Below are 21,183 nucleotides of genomic sequence, written 5' to 3'. Positions count from 1 at the left end.
TAGTTGTCACATTGATGATACGCGTCAGCTGTATGCTTTATCACACAACGACTTAACAAGCATTAAATCGGTGTTGTATTTGCATAATGCACTCCACCTAGATGTCTGCACCTTCAGTACCAGCAGTGTGACGTATCTTGACGTTATTTCCCCCTATGTCCTCTTCTTCATCACTTTCATCATAACTTTTCTGCGCACTTTTGATTATCTTTTCGTCTTTTAAAGTTTGGTCGTAAATAGTTTCTCCTACAACATTTTACCCGGCAGCAATGGCTTTCTGTGAAGAAGCTCAGTTCACCTTATCTCTAATTTCGAGTTTCTATTTGACATGTAACATACGGTGCTTCATTTTGGAAGCCTTGATACTGAACAGTAAAAAAGTAACAAATTCAAACATGTGTAGTATTATTTAACATTGTATTAAACTAACAACTTTGCAACACACGAGAACTCATTACTGTATGCGTCATCATTTCTGCTTGAGCGACTAGAGGCTGGATGTGAGCCGAATTACTGAGAGGCCGGACCACTGAGGGTCACATTAGCGAGAGCCCAGTGTATAGGGCAACCAGTGTTTGCCACTGTTGTTAGATCGCTTACTGCTGCTACAGTGGCAGGTTATCGAGAATTAACTCAGTTTGAACTTGGTGCTACAGTCGGCGCACGACCGATGAGACAAAGCATCTGCGTGAGTGTACCGTGAATATGGGGAATCCGGTAGAACATCAAATCTCCGACATTGCTGTGGCCGGAAAAAGAACGGGACCAACACGTGTGAAGAGAATCGTTTAACGTGACAGACGTGCAACCCTTCCGCAGATTGCTCCAGATATCAGTGCTGGATCATCAGCAACTGTATGTGTGCGAATCATTCAATGAAACATCATCAATATTGGCTTTTGAAGCTAAAGGCCGACTCATGTACCCCTGATGACTGCACAACACAAAGCTTTACGTCTCGCCTCGTTCATTCAACACTGACAATAGACTGTTGATGACTGGAAACATGTTACCTGGTCGGACTAGAGTCGTTTCAAATTGTGTGAGGTGGATGGACGTGTATGAGTATGGAGACAACCACATGAATCCAAGGACCATGCATGTCAGGAGGGTACCGTTCGACCTTATGCAGGCTCTGTTTTGCTGTGGGGCATGTGCAGTTGGAGTAGTATGGGACCACTGATACGTCTAGATACGACTTTGACAGACGACAAGCACAAAAGCATCCTGTCTGGTCACGTGCATCCATTCGTGTCCATTGTGCATACTCGACGGACTTGGACAATTCCAGCAGGACAATGCGACACCCCACACGTCCAGAATTGCTACAGAGTGGCTCCAGGAACGATCTTCTGTGTTTAAACACTTCTGCTGGCCACCAAACTCCCCAGACATGAACATTATTAAGCATATCTGGGATGCCATGCAACGTGCTTTTCAGTAGATATCTCTGCCCCTCGTACTCTTGAGGGCTTATGGGCAGCCCTGCAGGATTCATGGCGTCAGTTCCCTCCAACACTACTTCAGACAAGTCTAGTCCATACCACGTCGTGTTGGGGCACTCCTGTGTGCTCTATGGGGCCGTACACAATATTAGGCAGCTGTACCAGTTTCTTTGGCTCTTTAGCACTGTCTCTTCTGAACGGCACGTTGCAAGGCATCCCAGATATGCTCAATAATGTTCATATGTCGGGTGTTTGGTCGCCAGCGGAAGTGTTTAAACTCAGAAGAGTGTTCCTGGAGCCAGTCTAGCAATTCTGGAAGTGTGGAGTATTGTATTGTCTGCTGGAATTGCCCAAGTCCTTAGAAATTTGCAATGGACATGAATGGATGCAGGTGACCAGACAGGATGCTTACGTACGCGTCACCAGTCACAGTGTTATCTAGACATATCAGAGGTCCCATATCACTCCAACTGCACACGCCCCACACCATTACGGAGCCCCACCAGCTTGAACAGTCCCCTGCTGACATGCAGGTCCATGGATTTGTGAGACTGTCTCCATACTCGTACACGTCCATCCGCGCGATACAATTTGAAATGAGACTCGTCTGACCAGGCAACATGTTTCCAGTTATCAACAGTCCAATGTCGGTGTTCACAGTTCGAGGCGAGGCATAAAACTTTGAGTCGTGCAGCCATCAAAGATACACGAGTGGGTCTTCGGCTCCAAAAGCCCATACCGATGATGTCTCATTGAATGGTTCGCACGCTGACACTTGTTGACGGTCCAGCGCTGAAATCTGGAGCAGTTTGCGGAAGGGCTGCACTTCTGTTACGTTGAACGATTCTCTTCAGTCGTCGTTGGTCCCGTTCTTGCAGGATCTTTTTCTGGACGCAGAAATGTCAGAGATTTGATGTGTTAGCGGATTCCTTATTTTCATGGTACACTCGTCAAATGATTGTACAGGAAAATCCCCAGTTCATCGCTACCTCCGACATGCTGTGTCCCATCGCTCGTGCGCCGACTGTAAGACCACGTTCAAACTAGCTTAAATCTTGATGATCTACCATTGCTGCAGTAGTAAGTGATCAAACAATTTGTTGTCTAACGTAGGGGTTGCCGACCGCAGCGCCGTATTCCTTACATAAGTCTTTATTTGAATAATTCAGCCTATACCAGTTTCTATGGCTCTTTAGTGTATAAAATGTAGCCTAGCAATAGCAAGAAAAGCGTTTCTGAAGAAGAGATACTTGTTAACATTGAATGTAGATTTAACGGTCAGGAACTCTTTCTGAAAGTACTTGGATAGAGTGTTCCATGTATGGAAGTGAAACACGGAGAATAAACAGTGTAGAGAAAAAGAGAACAGAAGATTTTGAAATTTGGTGCTGCAGAAGAATGCTGAAGATTAGATGGGTAGATCACGTAACTAACGAGAAAATACTGAATGGAATTGGGGAGAAAAGAAATTTGTGGCACAACCTGACGAGAAGAAGGGATTGGTTCATAGTACGCATTCTGAGACATCAGGGGATCACCAATTTAGTGTGAGGGGGTAAAAATCGTAGATGGAGGCCAAGAGTTGGATACAGTAAGCAGATTCATAGAGGCTGCAGTATTTATTTGGAAATGGAGAGGCTTGCACAGGATAGAGTAACACGGAGAGCTGCACCAAACGAGACTTTGGTCTGAAGACTCGACCAACAGTTACACCCCACAACCTCCATTAAACACCAACGCCAGCCACCTAATGGCTCCATGGTCAGATATATGGACGCTACCTGCCAAGCTCGTGCACACCCACTAAAGTCTGACACTCACCTAGAACTCTAGAGAATGCCACACATAGGAATGACTGTTTATATTCTTGTATGCTTTATGTACTGGGAAAACAACTTTGTTGATCATTAAAGTTCACTAATTATGGACTTTGCAAATGCTGAAGGCGTCTAAACACCGTCATCTCACCATAGGACCCACGGCGGGCCTCCTACGCTAGCTGACTTATTTACTTCATGGCCTGTAAGAAGCTGCACGGAAATTGTTATAACACTCAGGGCTTTCAGGCACTTAGCCGCAGGAGTGGAATTCACACATTTACACTGCTCATTTCCTGCTCCCGTACTCCCAATAACAGCTGCTGCTCGTTACCAGGACTTTTCACATACTAATTTCCAGCCAGACTGAGTGGCCGAGTGGTTCTAGGCGCTACAGTCTGGAGCCGCGCGACCGCTACGTCGCAGGTTCGAATCCTGCCTCGGGCATGGATGTGTGTGATGTCCTTAGGTTAGTTAGGTTTAAGTAGTTGTAAGTTCTAGGGGACTGATGACCTCAGAAGTAGAGTCCCATAGTGCTCAGAGCCATTTGACCCAACTAATTTCCAAAGGGAACTGGAATACGCCTGTCTCTACGTGAGAGAAGTAGGTTCCGGACACAGACCACTTTAGACATTTTAGGGAAACACTAAGTCCCCAGGTAGATGCTAGAAAAAAACCCCACCCTGGAACTGTCAAAGTCCTGTGGTGTGGCCAGCAATGTTATGTTGCAACTGACCAGTACAAAAGTACCCACACTCACAAAGAATGCTGCATAACCCATTTATTTTTAGAATACCGAGAAAGTGCAAGCACTCTACAGAGGAGATTGCTCATAAATCACACCTGTGACCATTTTTAGAATATTACTCAAGTGTGTGGGATCTGTACCAGGTACGACTGAGAGGGATATTGAACATATACAGAGAAGAGCAGCACGAATGGCCACATGTTTGTTTAACCCACGAGAGAGTGTCACAGATATAGTGAAGGAACTGAACAGGAAGATTCTTGGAGATATACGTAAATTATCCCGAGAAAATCTGTTAACAAACTTTCAAGAACCGGTTTTAAATGGTTACTCTAGGACTATAATACAACCCCGTACGTATCACTCACATGGGGATCATGAAGATAAGATTAATTAATGCATGCACAGAGGCATCGAAACAATCATTCTTCCTGCACTCCATACGTGGATGGTACAGAAGAAACCTTAAATCTGGTACAATGGAACATACGCTCAGCTATGCACCTCACGGTGGTTTGCAGAGTATAGATGTAGATTAGATGTTTGAAAGAGTATCTTCTACTAGCCACAACTTAACCTTTATCTTGAAAGGCGGTCAGAAAATGTGTTAAGTGTTTTGTCACCCCAGAACTGATCCCCACAACCTCTTTACGGAGTTCTCTCTTAATGAATGTGTTTTCGTGTCATTCACAGTAACCAATCCTGTGTTGCACACTCTCTAGATATTCTAATATTTTAGAACTTCCACCAGCTGTGTTGCGGCTTGTTGCTTCAGATACGCACCCTCACCCTGAGCGCTGTGGAGACGACCGCAGCCTCCATGGGCTTCACGCTGGCGCTGCTCGGGCTGCACCCAGAGTGGCAGGACGCGGCGCAGAGGCAGCTGGACGACGTGTTCGGGTCTGGAGGCGACTACCTCAGGCCAGCCACTGTGTCTGACCTCTCCCAGCTCACGGTCATAGATGCCATTGTTAAGGTATGCACTAGAATGACTTATCAACGTAACGTACAGTTATAGATGTTGTACAAACCCTTTATTTTATTTTCATTAGATGCACCAAGTCCAGCCATCTGGGCGAAAGTCGTGTCTTACTCCATTCTCTGTTACTGATCCACTGCCATGTCCTTCACCTGCTATGATTGCCGTTTTATGTACAAGTTATTGATAACCTTCTGCTCTCCTTTTTGTTTAGAACGTGTTTCAAAATGAACAAATGATGCACCATAAATATGGGAATGTGTTTTTCTTCGACATATCTAGTATGACGACTTGTAAGGCCGATATAGTCTCGTTTGTTCTGAAATTATTCACGAAATCAAAACTGTTCTTCCGCCAGACTAGCAGCAAAAAGTCTTTAGATACTTGTGTACAATCATCATTTGAAGCTAAATGCTGTACAGGGTGTATAAAATATGTATCCGAAACTTTAGGGGTTGACTCTTGAATTCAAAACAATACAAAAAATTCATATGATTATCGGTCGAAAAATCCTTTTCCTTAGGGAAGTGTGAAAGGAATTCACTTCGTTGACTCCTGGTGTGCAATTTACCTCAAATGCGTTGTTTTTCTCACTTTCTTGTTTACAGTTGTCAAGGCATTTGTTTTGTTTTCTCATCGTAGTTTAAGAATAAGTTCCATCATGACATGTCACAACGCTGTATTCAGTGTCTGAAATGATGGGCATGCACTACATGTACAGATCAGCAGATGCAAATGAGGACGCAACATCCTAACTTTGTGCTGAGAAGCAGTTGCCCGGTGCTAGAACCTTGGTTTACCCCACCAACGATTGTGAGAGAAAGATTCATTTGAGAAGATGGTTGTAGATGTTGGGAGTTGCGATGCCCCACCAAGTTCTATCCTTATATGCATCCAGTTTTCACCTATAAATTACCGTGCTTGGCGATGGGACTCGTGATTATTCTGGGCAGACACTCGCATGCAGTAAGACGCCAGAGTTGATTTCACTGATCGCTCTAAGGACTGCAGAGCCAAGCTCTTACCACACAATCTTTAATTTTGAATAATTGGAATCGATATACACTACTGGCCATTAAAATTGCTACACCAAGAAGAAATGCAGATGATAAACGGGTATTCTTTGGACAAATTATATTATACTAGAACTGATATGTGATTACATTTTCATGTAATTTGAGTGCATAGATCCTGAGAAATCAGTACCCAGAACAACCACCTCTGGCCGTAATAACGGCCTTGATACGCCTGGCCATTGAGTCAAACAGAACTTGGATGGTGTGTACAGGTACAGCTGCCCATGCAGCTTCAACGCAATACTACAGTTCATCAAGAGTAGTGACTGACGTAATGTGACGAGCCAGTTGCTCGGCCACCATTGACCAGACGTTTTCAATTGGTGAGACATCTGGAGGATGTGCAGGCCAGGGCAGGAGTCGAACATTTTCTGTATCCAGAAAGGCCCGTACAGGACATACAACATGCGGTCGTGCATTATCCTATTGAAATGTAGGGTTTCGCAGGGATCGAATGAACGGTAGAGCCACGGGTCGTAACACATCTGAAATGTAACGTCCAATATTCAAAGTGCCGTCAATGCGAACAAGAGGTGACCGAGACGTGTAACCAATGGCACTCCATACCATCACGTCGGGTGATACGCCAGTATGGCGATGACGAATACACGCTTCCAATGTGCTTTCAACGCAATGTCGCCAAACATGGATGCGACCATCATGATGCTGTAAACAGAACCTGGATTCATCCGAAATAATGACGTTTTGACATTCGTGCACCCAGGTTCGTCGTTGAGTACACTATCACAGGCGCTCCTGTCTGTGATGCAGTGTCAAGGGTAACCGCAGCCATGGTCTCCGAACTGATAGGCCATGCTGCTGCAAACGTCATCGAACTGTTCGTGTAAATGGTTGTTGTCTTGCAGACGACCCCATCTGTTGACTCAGGGATCGAGACGTGGCTGCACGATCCGTTACTGCCATGTGGATAAGATGCCTGTCATCTCGACTGCTAGTGATACGAGGCCGTTGGGTTCCAGCACGGCGTTCCGTATTACCCTCTTGAACCCACCGATTCCATATTCTGCTAACAGTGATTGGATCTAGACCAACGCGATCAGCAATATCGCGATACGACAAACTGCAATCGCGATAGGCTACAATCCGACCTTTATCAAAGTCGGAAACGTGATGGTACGCATTTCTCCTCCTTACACGAGGCATCCCAACAACGTTTCACCAGGCAACGCCGATCAACGGCTGTTTGCGTATGAGAAATCAGTTAGAAACTTTCCTCATTTCAGCACGTCGTAGGTTTCGCCACCGGCGCCAACCTTGTGTGAATGCCCTGAAAAGCTAATCATTTGCACATCACAGCATCTTCTTCATGTCGGTTAAATTTCGCGTCTGTAGCACGTCATCTTCGTGGTATAGCAGTTTTAATGGCCCGTAGTGTAGTAAATTGACAAAAAATTGTGGAGGAGGAGAGCACATAATGTAAGTCAAAATCACTTTGAAACACCGACATATGCTGCATATTGACAATATGGATCCTACACATTTATTACTGTCGTTACCGCAGCCACCGACACTTTCATCAGTACAGAATAAATCGGTTTGAAAATCGAGATACTTCTATGTAAAGTAATACAGAGTTGTTGAGTGAAAAGATCCTGCTGGGAATTGAAGATGCATAGCTATTGTGGTGGTGTTATGTGTACTTCTTGTAACTAATAAACATCTTTCTTCAGTATTATCTTTACACAGGATTGACCACTGACTGAAAATGTGTTATTACATTGTTGTTCCTGATCATTTTCAACATGGTGAATTTTTGAACGGATGATACTTCAGTGCAACTTAGCAAAAACACCTTCCTGGACTTTTGTTGATACATAAATTTAGTTTGTCACATGCCATGAATCAGTAAAATCGTATGTTCTGAACATCATGGTAATAATCCTTTTTGTAGTAATGAAAATATACACAATACCTTTTGTTGTCTTCTTCTGCAACTGTTTTTATTATGCTTCCCAATGTATTAAAATAGCTGGTACTTTGTACACAATCTGATGCTTTGCTTAATATTGCACTAATAATTTTAAGCACTTTATATAGACCTATGTATTACCAGCTTATAATATGAAAATGTTTCTGAATAAATGTCACGGTATGTGGAAAAGACACACTAAGTGTGTACTGAAATAACAACACTGTAATAAAGTTCTTTTTTTTAACACTTAATTTTTATTACTTAACTTGCACAAGAGGTCGGCGAATCATGATTTTTATAATATGTCCGTCACTAGGAAAAATAGAATTTACTGAACTTTACCATAGAAATAATTACTCCAGTCGCTTTGTTGTGTTGAGCCGCGTATTGCAGCCTCTGATGAGATTTTGCTACCGATTGATGAGATTAGATTAGATTAGTTTTTCGTTCCATAGATCCGTGCTGAGGAGATCCTCGTGGATGTGGAACATGTCACTTTTTTTAAAGCTGAAATAACAGTACTAATAGTATGAGTATTTACAATACATCATTTGTTTCTATTAAAAAATTCGTCAATGGAGTAGATGGAGTTGGCCACTAGTAAGTCTTTCAGGCTTCCTTTAAACTGATCTTTATTTGTAACTAATTTTTTTATGTTTGCTGGCAAATTATCGAAGATAAGTTTCCTGAGAAGTGGGCCCCTTTTTGAACTAAAGTAAGTGCTTTCAAGACCTTGTGCAGATCATTTTTGTTCCTTGTATTGTATGTATGAACTGAGCTGTTTGTTGGAAAAACAGATATATTATTTAGGACAAATTTCATTAAGGAGTAAATATACTGAGAGGCAGTAGTTAGTATACCCATTCTTTGAAGAGGTTTCTACAGGACGTCCGTGAATTTACTCCACAAATAATACATATTACACGCTTTTGGACTCTGAAAACTTTTGTTTGACTTGAAGAGTTACCCCAAAATATTATACTATATGATATTATGGAATGAAAGTAGGCAAAGTATGCAAGCTTTTTCATTTTTATGTCGCCTATGTCTGCTAACACTCGAATTGCAAATACAGATTTGTTAAGACGTTTCTGCAGTTCTGTGGTGTGCTCCTCCCAACTGAATTTATTATCAAGTTGTAATCCCAGGAATTTAAGACTGTCAACCTCTTCTATCTGCTCTTCTTCATACTTTATGCATATTCTGGATGGAGACCTCTTACAGGTTCTGAATTGCATATAGTGAGTCTTTTCGAAGTTTAATTGTCAGTGAGTTGGCTTTAAACCATTTATTAATATCCATGAAAATATCATTAGCAGATCTTTCTAGAACTACACTCGACATACTATTTATTGCAATACTTGTGTCATCTGAAACAAAACGAACTGTGCTTCTGGCAGTGTAACTGATGAGAGATCATTAATGTACACAAGAAAAAGCAATGGCCCTAAGATGGATCCTTGTGGGACACCACATGTAATTTCTTCCCATTCTGATGATGACTGATGACTTAATTCACGAGTCCCTTGCACTGACACCCTTTGTTTCCTGTTAGCAAGGTATGACTTGAACCATTTTGCAGCGCTGCACATTACACCATAGAATTCTAATTTATTTAAAAGGATGTTGTGGTTCACACAATCAAATGCCTTTGATGAATCACAGAAAATACCTGCTGCTTGTAGTGTGTTACTTAATGAATTAAGTACATTTTCACTTTAGGTGTAAATAGCCTTCTCAATATCAGAACCCTTCAGAAATCCAAACTGTGTTCTTGTTAATATGTTATTTGTGGTCAGATGGTTGAGAAGCTGCCTGTACATTACTTTTTCTAAAATTTTTGAGAATGCTGGCAAAAGTGAAATCGGTCTGTAGTTTCATGATATCTCTTTATCCCCTTTCTTGAATAGAGGCTTAACATCTGCATATTTTAGCCAGTCAGGAAATGTCCCAGTTGTAATTGATTGGTTACACAAGTTACTAAGAATTGTACTAAACTCACAAGAACATGCCTTAATTAACTTGATTGATATTTCATCATAACCACTAGAATGCTTTGTCTTTAAAGATTTTATTATGGAAGTTATTTCTTTTGATGAAATGAGTGACATATTCATGCACATGAAGCTATTTGTAAAGGCTAGTTTCAGATATTCAAGGGCATTATTTACTGATCCTGACAATCCCATTCTATCAGTAATGGATATAAAGTACTTGTTAAATAGATTTGCCACACTATGCCCATCGGTTACTAATGTGTCCTCTATCCTTAATGCTATTTGCTCCTGCTGGCCGGAGTGGCCGTGCGGTTCTAGGCGCTACAGTCTGGAACCAAGCGACCGCTATGGTCGCAGGTTCGAATCCTGCCTCGGGCATGAATGTGTGTGATGTCCTTAGGTTAGTTAGGTTTAATTAGTTCTAAGTTCTAGGCGACTGATGACCTCAGAAGTTAAGTCGCATAGTGCTCCTGTTCCTTTCTGGTTCTACCAGTCTCCCCTTTCACTATATCCCATATTGTTTTCATTTTGTTCCCTGACATTGCTGTCTTCTTTTCGTAGTGCATTTGTCTAGATGTCTGAATTACTTTTTTTAATATTTTACAGTATTCCTTGTACTTAGCTAAATCATCAGCATTGGAGCTATTCTTAGTCGACAGATACATTTTCCTTTTTGTCTTACAGGAAATCTTTATTCCTTGAATAATCCATGATTTTATAATAGACTTCTGTTTAATTTGAGTAACTTTTAGGGGAAAATAGTTTTCAAACATGGTACTGGTGCAAATGGCTCTGAGCACTATGGGACTCAACTGCTGTGGTCATCAGTCCCCTAGAACTTACAACTACTTAAACCTAACTAACCTAAGGACATCACACACATCCATGCCCAAGGCAGGATTCGAACCTGCGACCGTAGCGGTCGCGCGGTTCCAGACTGTAGCGCCTAGAACCGCTCGGCCACTCCGGCCGGCAAACATGGTACTGACATTGTTCATGAATGTGTTATATTTCTCATTCACGTCAGGAGCACTATAAACACCTTTCCACTTCATATCTTTGAGCAGTTTTCTAAAACACTCAATTTTTGGTTGATTGACTACTCTCCTGTACTCAGATTTAGCAGTCTTGATAATCTGTTTATAATTTACATCTAAAACAAGGAGTTGCATGTCATGATCTGATAGTCCATTTATTACAGGTTTTATGATGTGATTTTGTTCCTTTGATTTGTCTATAAAAATGTTATCAATGGCTGTCCTTGAGGATTTAGTGACCCTAGTTGGAAAGTTTACAGTATGAGTTAGATTGAAAGACAAAATTACTAACTGCAGTAAATGTTTACTGGAAGGTTGCATTAGAAAATCTGTATTATAGTCACCAGCAATCAAAATTTCTTTGTTTCTACCTGTTAAATAACCAATAAGAGCTTCTAGATGATTTATGAATAGATTATAATTTCTTGCAGGTGCTCGGTTGATAGTTACTATTATATAGGATCTGTTATGGAAGTCTACTTCCGTTGCACATGCTTCTAGATGCTGCTCTAAACAGAATTTATTGATGTCAATGTTCTTGAATTTATGTCAGTTTTTAATAAATTTGGCAACTCCTCCTCCATCCATATCTACTCTGCAGAAGTAGGAAGCTAGCTTAAATCATGAAATGTCTAACATATGGTTTAGCAGCTTTTACACATTGTAATATTTGGCCAGTACATGCTGCAACTTAATGTCTGCCTCCTTCACAGCAAACAACGTCTTCCCACTGGCCCTCGTAATAACATTGCCACTTCTGCTTGGTTGACAAATAGCTGCTTCACACTAGAATCATGTCTAGCAATAACTTCTCGTCCATCTGAGCCATTTGACAATGATTGTGCTCCTTTTAATCACCACACAATTCAGTACGTGGGCATCGCACATGCTACTTCACAACCCTTCCGACTCACAAAGAGAACTGTTTTGGAACTTTCTGTCGCAACATTCCTCCCCTTACCCTTCCACGGGTAAGTCCCTTTACATTGAAACTTAAGCCTTTCCTCGTTGCAACTTTAATTAAAAAGGTTCATAATACTTTTAAAACTAACATTTACTTAACAATGTATAGAGATTGATAGGAAAAACTATTATTTACAGCTATACATTTTGGAGACAGTTACAGATTATTGGTTGCTTACTTCGCAGCCTGGTGGCAGCACCTTACCGCGGCGAGCTGCCATACTTTACCCTGCTGCCGTTAGGTGGCATACACGTCCTCAGGGCTCTATCATCTCACTGCTTACATTGTACAAGTTTTTACAACTGCCCTGCTATTGCTCGTATTTTTCCTAAGTTATGACAGAGAATGACGAAATAACTTCTACGAAATGAAATAGAAGAATTCCTACCCTGTGTGACGTATACTGGTGTCGTTACAGAGTCTACACAACGTACAAGCGCTGGAGCTTCAAGAAGGGGTTCCTCATACTGTGGATGAAATTCCGTCAGCTAGTACTAGGAGAACTTCTAGAAGGGAAGGCCTTGTTCACGGGACGGCCTGAAAATCTTTTATATCCATATCACTTTCGATGTGTGTAAGGATAGAATGAGGTAAATTTTCAGCCAAGAATAACTTTCTGCCTACGATGTTGCTCACTATGGAGTCCTTGCGTAAAAAGTTCTCTGTTTGCTCCCTGCGTCAAATTCGAATAAAATTCCAAATTTTCGATGATTAGCTCCATCATCGTCGTCAGGGGCTAAAAGTGACTGTCGTGAACTGGTGACGCTTCTTCTTTTGTACCCACAGCAAAGCATCTCATTAGCTGTACTACATCACGCTGTCTACAGCGGAATGGTCCTTCACGTCCATAGATTTTGTTTCCACTCGGTTTCAAGCGTTGCCTGCAGCGCCATGTCTCACGCCAGGCGATAAACTGCGAGAAGTCTTCCTCTCTGCTTTATCTTCATCAAAAACACGCTTCCATGCATTGCTAAGTGCATAGCCGGAGTCTCTATTGATGTCATTTTCACAAAGACTACCTTCAACTGCTTCCCTCATCACAGAGTGCCAATAGCTTAAATACAGTAATATGGATAAATCAGAGGTGGCAGACCACAACCTGTTAAATAAGTAGATTTCGTTTGAACAAGCAAGAATATTTACTCACGTCTCGACCTACTGGGACTCTGGTGAAAACGTTCAATATCTAACATCTGACTGTGCTTTAGTAACAATCCGATTAGGTGCTGGGCTCGATTTCCAGTCCAACACAAAAGTTTCCGTCACATCATTTCAAGTTTTAAACAAGTGCATACTTTGTCGCTTGTGAATGAAGATATATTTAATATCTTTCGTAGTTAATGAATAAGGACTGTAGTAGTTGAATGAGAGTTCTAGTCCAGGTCAAGGATTTCGTCATTTAGTTTCAATTTGAGACCTGTTAGTGAGATTCCCTACGTCTCTTTATGCTTAGTCAGCAAAGGCGATCGGTACCGATTGAGACTCTCGGTCAGCCACGAAGGATTTGCTTCGTTACCATTGGCAGTAGGTACTGGGTTTGAATTCACATGGAGATCAAAACTGTTCGGTATTTCATTTAAAGTTCAGACATGTGTGTAGCTAGCTGCTGATGAACCCTTTTCATCTACTTCTACATATATACTCTGCAAATCACACTTAAGAGGCTGCAAGAGGGTTCAGCGAACCACCTTCACAATAATTCTCTGTTATTCCAATCTCGAACAGCGAGTGGAAAAAACGAACACCAAAATTTTTCCGTGCGAACTCTGATTCCCTATATTTTATTCTGACGATCGTTTCTCCCTATGTAGGTCGGTGTCTACAAAATATTTTCACGTTCGGAGGTGAAAGTAGATGATTGAAATTTCGTGAGAAGATTCCGCCGCAACTAAAAATGCCTTCGTTTCAATTATGTCCACCCCAAATCCTGTATCATGTCAGTTACACCATCTCCCCTATTCCTCGATAATGCAAAACGTTCTTGTACTTTCTGAATGTACTCCATTAATCCTATCTGGTAAGTACCACACACCGCGCACCAATATTCCAAAAGATAACGGGCAAGCGTATTGTAGACAGTGTCTTTAGCAGATCTGTTGCATGTTCTAAGTATTCTGCTAGTAAAACGCAGTCATTCGTTTGTCTTCCCCAAAACATTTCTTATGTGTTCCTTCCATTTTAAGTTGTTCTTAATTGTAATTCCTAAATATTTAGTTGAATTTACGGCCTTTAGATTTGACTGATTTATCTTGTACCCGATGTTTAAAGTATTCGTTTTAGCACTCTTGTGGATGACCCCACACTTTTCATTATTTAGAGTCAATTGCCAATTTTCGCACCCTACAGATATCTTTTCTATATCGCTTTGCAGTTTGTTTTGATGTTCTGATTTTACTATGCGATAAATGACGGCATCATCTGCAAACAACGTATGACGGCTGCTCAGATTGTCTCCTAAATCGTTTATGTAGATAAGGAACAGCAGACGGCCTGTAACACTACCCTTTAGATATTTCATATCACTTTGCACTGGATAATAAGGGCATTAGGCGACAGTCGAAATGCACATAGATCCACCTGCTCATGAACACCTTAGATACTTTATTTCCCTCTGTGCTAGATAACAAGGGCATTAGGTGACAATAGAGCTGCACATACGTTAATGGGAAAAATAATTAATACAGCGTAATGACTTTCGAGAATATATTGGTCTAGGTAACATATTTAAGAGATTACCATTGCAAGAGCACAGGTTAAGGTAGGCGCCAGATAAGCCGATGTTAAATTTTGGTGCATTAATAATCAGTGCAACCGCCAGAATGTTGAATGCAAGCATGGAAACGTGCATGAATTATGTCGCACAGGTGCCGGAAGTCAGTTTACGGTATGGAGTTTCAGGCTTGTTGCACTTGGTCGGTCAATACTGGTTATGGATGACACTGAAGTTGTTGTTTGATGATGTCTACTACACTACTGGCCAATAAAATTGCTACACCACGAAGATGACGTGCTACAGACGCGAAATTTAACCGACAGGAAGAAGATGCTGTGATATGCAAATGATTAGCTTTTCAGAGCATTCACACAAGGTTGGCGCCGGTAGCGACACCTACAACGTGCTCACATAAGGAAAGTTTCCAACCGATTTCTCATACACAAACAGCAGTTGACCGGTGTTGCCTGGTGAAATGTTGTTGTGATGCCTCTTATAAGGAGGAGAAATGCGTACCATCACGTTTCCGACTTCGGTAAAGGTCGGATTGTAGCCTATCGCGATTGCGGTTTATCGTATCGCGACATTGCTGCTCACGTTGATCGAGATCCAATGACTGTTAGCAGAATATGGAATCGGTGGGTTCAGAAGTGTAATACGGAACGCCGTGCTGGATCTCAATGGCCTCTTATCACTAGCAGTCGAGATGACAGCCATCTTATCCGCATGGCTGTATCGGATCGTGCAGCCGCGTCTCGATCCCTGATTCAACATATGGAGACGTTTGCAAGACAACAACCATCTGCACGAACAGTTCGACGACGTTTGCAGCAGCATGGACTATCAGCTCGGAAAGTATGGCTGCGGTTACCCTTGACGCTGCATCACAGACTGGAGCGCCTGTGATGGTGTACTCAACGACGAACCTGGGTGCACGAATGGCAAAACGTCATTTTTTCGGATGAATCCAGGTTCTGTTTACAGCATCATGATGGTCGTATCCGTGTTTGGCGACATCGCGGTGAACGCACATTGGAAGCGTGTATTCGTCATCGCCATACTGGCATATCACCTGGCTTGATGGTATGGTGTGCCATTGGTGACACGTCTTGATCACCTCTTGTTCGCATTGACGGCACTTTGAACAGTGGACGTTACATTTCAGATGTGTTACGACGCATGGCTCTACCGTTCGTTCGATCCCTGCGAAACCCTACATTTCAGCAGGATAATGCACGACCGCATGTTGCAGGTCCTGTACGGGCCTTTCCGGATACAGAAAATGTTCGACTGCTTCCCTGGCCAGCACATTCTCCAGATCTCTCACCAACTGAAAACGTCTGGTCAGTGGTGGCCGAGCAACTGGCTCGTCACAATACGCCAGTCACTACTCTTCATGAACTGTGGTATCGTGTTGAAGCTGCATGGGCAGCTGTACCTGTATACGCTATCCAAGTTCTGTTTGACTCAATGCCCAGACGTATCAAGGCCGTTATTATGGCCAGGGATGGTTGTCCTGGGTACTGATTTCTCAGGATCTATGCACCCAAATTGCGTGAAAACGTAATCACATGTCAGTTCTAGTATAAAATATTTGTCCAATGAATACCCGTTTATCATCTGCATTTCTTCTTGGTGTAGCAGTTTTAATGGCCAGTAGTGTATGTGCTCGACTGGAGACGTATCTCGTGATCGAGCTGGAGGAGACAACATTTTGACACGCCTCAGGCTTCCATCCGGATAGCTGCGTCGAAAATCCGCTACGTTTCGATGAGAGTCATTCTCATCATCTTCGCCAGAAGATGATAAAAATGACACTCATTGAAACGTCGCGGATTTTCGACGCAACTACCCGGATGGAAGCCCGAGAAGATTTCATCAGCAGTATACACTGGGAAGCCTATTGACATATTTTGACACTCTATAGGGTATCTTGGGTTACTACAGCGGTATGTAGCGATCGTTATACTGTTGGAAGACACCCCCTAGAGTGAAATTTCCTGGAAGATTAAAACTGTGTGCCAGACCGAGACTCGAACTCGGGACCTTTGCCATTCGCGGGCATGTGCTCTACCAACTAAGCTACCCAAGCACGACTCGCGACCCGTCCTCACAATTTTACTTCCGCCAGTACCTCGTCTCGTCCCTTCCAAGCTTCACAGAAGTTCTGCTGCGAACCTTGCAGTACTAGCACTGCTGGAATAAAGGATATCGCGGAGACTATGTGTCGATAAATCGTTTTCTTCGAGGTAATTCATAACGTTCGAACACAGTATATGTTCCAAATCCCTAATGCAGATAGACGTTAGTGATATGGGCCTGTAATTCCGTGGAATACTCCTATTTCTCTTTTTCGGTATTGGTGTGACTTGAGCAATTTTCCAGTCTTTAGGTGTGGATCTTTCTGTGAGCGCGCCGTTGAATATAATTGCTAAATCGGGAGCTGTTGTATCAGCATCCTCTGGAAGGAACCTGACTGTTACACAATCTGGACCAGAGGTCACGTCGTGATCTTGATCCGGTCATAGCTCCTAATGATGTTTCTCCATCTGCAACGGTTCTTAATACTTGCTGATCTGTAACCCCTAATGATATAGCCAGTGTGCTTCACACTTCAATTTCTACCCCATATTTCTTGTATTTAAATATTAATTTAGATTAGCTTTAGATATACAGGGCTATTACAAATGATTGAAGCGATTTCATAAATTCACTGTAGCTCCATTCATTGACATATGGTCACGACACACTACAGATACGTAGAAAAACTCATAAAGTTTTGTTCGGCTGAAGCCGCACTTCAGGTTTCTGCCGCCAGAGTGCTCGAGAGCGCAGTGAGACAAAATGGCGACAGGAGCCGAGAAAGAGTATGTCGTGCTTGAAATGCACTCACTTCAGTCAGTCATAACAGTGCAACGACACTTCAGGACGAAGTTCAACAAAGATCCACCAACTGCTAACTCCATTCGGCGATGGTATGGGCAGTTTAAAGCTTCTGGATGCCTCTGTAAGGGGAAATCAACGGGTCGGCCTGCAGTGAGCGAAGAAACGGTTGAACGCGTGCGGGCAAGTTTCACCGCTACGGTCGCAGGTTCGAATCCTGCCTCGGGCATGGATGTGTGTGATGTTCTTAGGTTAGTTAGGTTTAACTAGTTCTAAGTTCTAGGGGACTAAAGACCTCAGGAGTTGATTCCCATAGTGCTCAGAGCCATTTGAACCATTTTTTTGCAAGTTTCACGCGTAGCCCGCGGAAGTCGACGAATAAAGCAAGCAGGGAGCTAAACGTACCACAGCCGACAGTTTGGAAAATCTTACGGAAAAGGCTAAAGCAGAAGCCTTACCGTTTACAATTGCTACAAGCCCTGACATCCGATGACAAAGTCAAACGCTTTGAATTTTCGGCGGGGTTGCAACAGCTCACGGAAGAGGATGCGTTCAGTGCGAAACTTGTTTTCAGTGATGAAGCAACATTTTTTCTTAATGGTGAAGTGAACAGACACAATGTACGAATTTGGGCGGTAGAGAATCCTCACGCATTCGTGCAGCAAATTCGCAATTCACCAAAAGTTAACGTGTTTTGTGCAGTCTCACAGTTTAAAGTTTACGGCCCCTTTTTCTTCTGCGAAAAAAACGTTACAGGACACGTGTATCTGGACATGCTGGAAAATTGGCTCATGCCACAACTGGAGACCGACAGCGCCGACTTCATCTTTCAACAGGATGGTGCTCCACCGCACTTCCATCATGATTTTCGGCATTTCTTAAACAGGAGATTGGAAAACCGATGGATCGGTCGTGGTGGAGATCATGATCAGCAATTCATGTCATGGCCTCCACGCTCTCCCGACTTAACCCCAAGCGATTTCTTTCTGTGGGGTTTTGTGAAAGAGTCAGTGTTTAAACCTCCTCTACCAAGAAACGTGCCAGAACTGCGAGCTCGCATCAACGATGCTTTCGAACTCATTGATGGGGACATGCTGCGCCGAGTGTGGGAGGAACTTGATTATCGGCTTGATGTCTGCCGAATCACTAAAGGGGCACATATCGAACATTTGTGAATACCTAAAAAAACTTTTTGAGTTTTTGTATGTTTGTGCAAAGCACTGTGAAAATATCTCAAATAATAAAGTTATTGTAGAGCTGTGAAATCGCTTCAATCATTTGTAATAACCCTGTATTATTTCTTGGAGTGTCAACCACATGCCACATTTCCTGATTGCGGAATATGGAATATGAGCTACCTCTCTAAACTGCACATTGATCACATTGAAACATAGTACAGTGAGGTGACAAAGGTCATGGGATAGTGATACACACATACACAGACGGAGGTAGTATCGCATTCACAAAGTATTAAAGGACAGTACGTTGCATAGCTCTCATTCGTACTCAGATGATTCATGTGTAAAAGTTTCCGACGTGATTCTGGCCGCAGGACGGGAATTAACAGATTTTTAACGCGGAATGATAGCTGGAGGTAGAAGTATGAGACATTCCATTTGGGGAATAGTTAGCGAATTCAATATTCCGGGATCCACAGTGTAAAGAGCGTTGCGAGAACACCACATTCAGGCATTACCTCTCACGACAGACAATGCTGTGACGGCGCTTGCATAGAGTTGTCAGTGCTGATACACAAGCAACACTATGTGCAATAATTGGGACATACGACGAATGTATCCGTTTTGGCAGTGTGGTGAACTTTGGTGTTAATGGGCTATGGCATCAGACGACCGATGCTAGTACCTTCGCTAGCAGCACAATATCACCTGCAATGCCTGTCCTGGGCTTGTGACAATATCAGTTTACCCTAGACGACTGGGAAACCGTGGCCGGATCAGATGAGTCCCGATTTCAGTCGGTAAGAGCTGACGGTAGGGTTCGAGTGCGGGGCGTACCCCACGAAGCCACGGAACCAAGTTGTCAGCAATGCAGCGTGCAAGCTGGGAGTAACTCCACAATGGTGTGAGACGTTTTCACATGGAATGTACTGGGTCCTCTTGTCCAAGTGAACCGATCGTTACGCGGAAATGGTTATGCTCTCTTACTTGGAGGCCTTCTGTGTCCAAACAACAATGAAATTTTTGTGGATGACAATGGACCATGTCACTGGACCACAACCGTTTGCGATTAGTTTGAAGAACATCCTGGACAGTTCTAAAGAATGATTTGAGCACCCAGATCGCTCAACGTGAATCTTGTCGAACATTTATAGGATTTAATCGACAGGTCAGTTCGTGCAGAAAATCCTATACCAGCAACACGTCCGCTATTGTAGATGGATATAGAGCCAGCATGGCTCAGCATTTCTGCAGGGGACTTCCAACGACTCGTGTCCTTGGCACGTTGAGTCATTGCACTACACAGAGGAAACGGAGGTTCAACAGGATATTGGGAGGCATCCGATGACTCGTGTATGTTCAGGGGTATCTAGCAGGCCACATTTCTGCGTCGATGTTTTTGTTTCAGAGCCCATGCATCCACTATGCTGTGTTTCCCACATTCGGCAAAATCCATTCATTTGAATGTTTATTGTCAATGAATTTCTGGCTAGTAAATCTCGTACTCTTTCTTGTTCCCTCTGCAAAACCACGACAATTTTCGACATACGGTACTTCTACGTTTTTGGGGCGAAAAAGAGCTACAGGTGCTAAATGTCCCCTTCATTCTGAACAGCCTAGAGCTCGATAGGTCTGACTGTTGCAGGAGTCGCTGCGGCTGTTCCCGACGATCCCCAACATGCCACACCTGGTAACTGAGGACACGCCGCTTTGCGGAGGCTGGCACGTGGCACCGCGCGGCAGCTGCGTCGTGGTGTCGTTCCTGCTGATGCACCGCCGGCCAGACCTGTTCCCTGAGCCAGACCTGTTCGACCCCGGCCGCTTCCTGCCCGGAGGCAGCGCCACCAGTAGGCAGCCGGGCAGCTACCTGCCGTTTGGCACAGGACCTCGCAAGTGCGTGGGCGCGCGCTTCGCCGACCTGGAGATGCGGGTTGTGCTGGCTGCACTGCTGCGCAGGTTCCGCGTCCGACCCGGCTCCACCAGGCAGCAGCTGGAACAGATTCCTTACTCCGTCACAGCACACCCACTCACCGGCTATCGAGTCTCTTGTGTTCTGCGGGATAACGTAGCGGTAGCTTCTTCGTGGCAGGACACGTGTGGCCTAAAATTCTCACATCGTCATGAGGAATCGCGAAAGACGTAACACTTTTAATTTATGAATGCTTCTCAATATGGAACCCACTATTACAGCAAGTTGTAGTACACAGTGTCAGTCAGCAACAAAGCTGAGACAATGCCCAACTATAGTCAACAGTGTGAGTGTATAACTTGAAATGTTCATCGATAACGACACACTATGCTAACCCTCGTAGCTAGTATGTTAACTGAGATCTTGAAATAGGTATGTTTCTTTTTTGTCGACTGAAAAGTGCCTTTCCAAAGCTCTTCAGAAGATGGAGCAATTTTTTTGAGT

The 21,183-nt window shown here is 43.2% G+C and overlaps 1 protein-coding gene across 1 annotated transcript in view; it reads left to right on the top strand.

Moving 5' to 3' along the window:
- The window catches only part of LOC126252655 (cytochrome P450 4c3-like), a 42,005-nt gene extending 21,092 nt beyond the window's left edge, over positions 1-20,913 (top strand). Inside the window, exons 3-4 of the mRNA XM_049953557.1 lie at positions 4,750-4,986; positions 20,416-20,913. Of these exons, the coding sequence (XP_049809514.1) occupies positions 4,750-4,986; positions 20,416-20,913 (735 nt within the window). The remainder of the gene's footprint in view (positions 1-4,749; positions 4,987-20,415) is intronic.
- Positions 20,914-21,183: the final 270 nt, after the last annotated feature.

Source organism: Schistocerca nitens, chromosome 4, assembly GCF_023898315.1.
Source record: "Schistocerca nitens isolate TAMUIC-IGC-003100 chromosome 4, iqSchNite1.1, whole genome shotgun sequence".
NCBI lineage: Eukaryota > Metazoa > Arthropoda > Insecta > Orthoptera > Acrididae > Schistocerca > Schistocerca nitens.
Note: the sequence above shows the minus strand (reverse complement) of the source record. Positions and strands in the feature narration are given on the sequence as shown.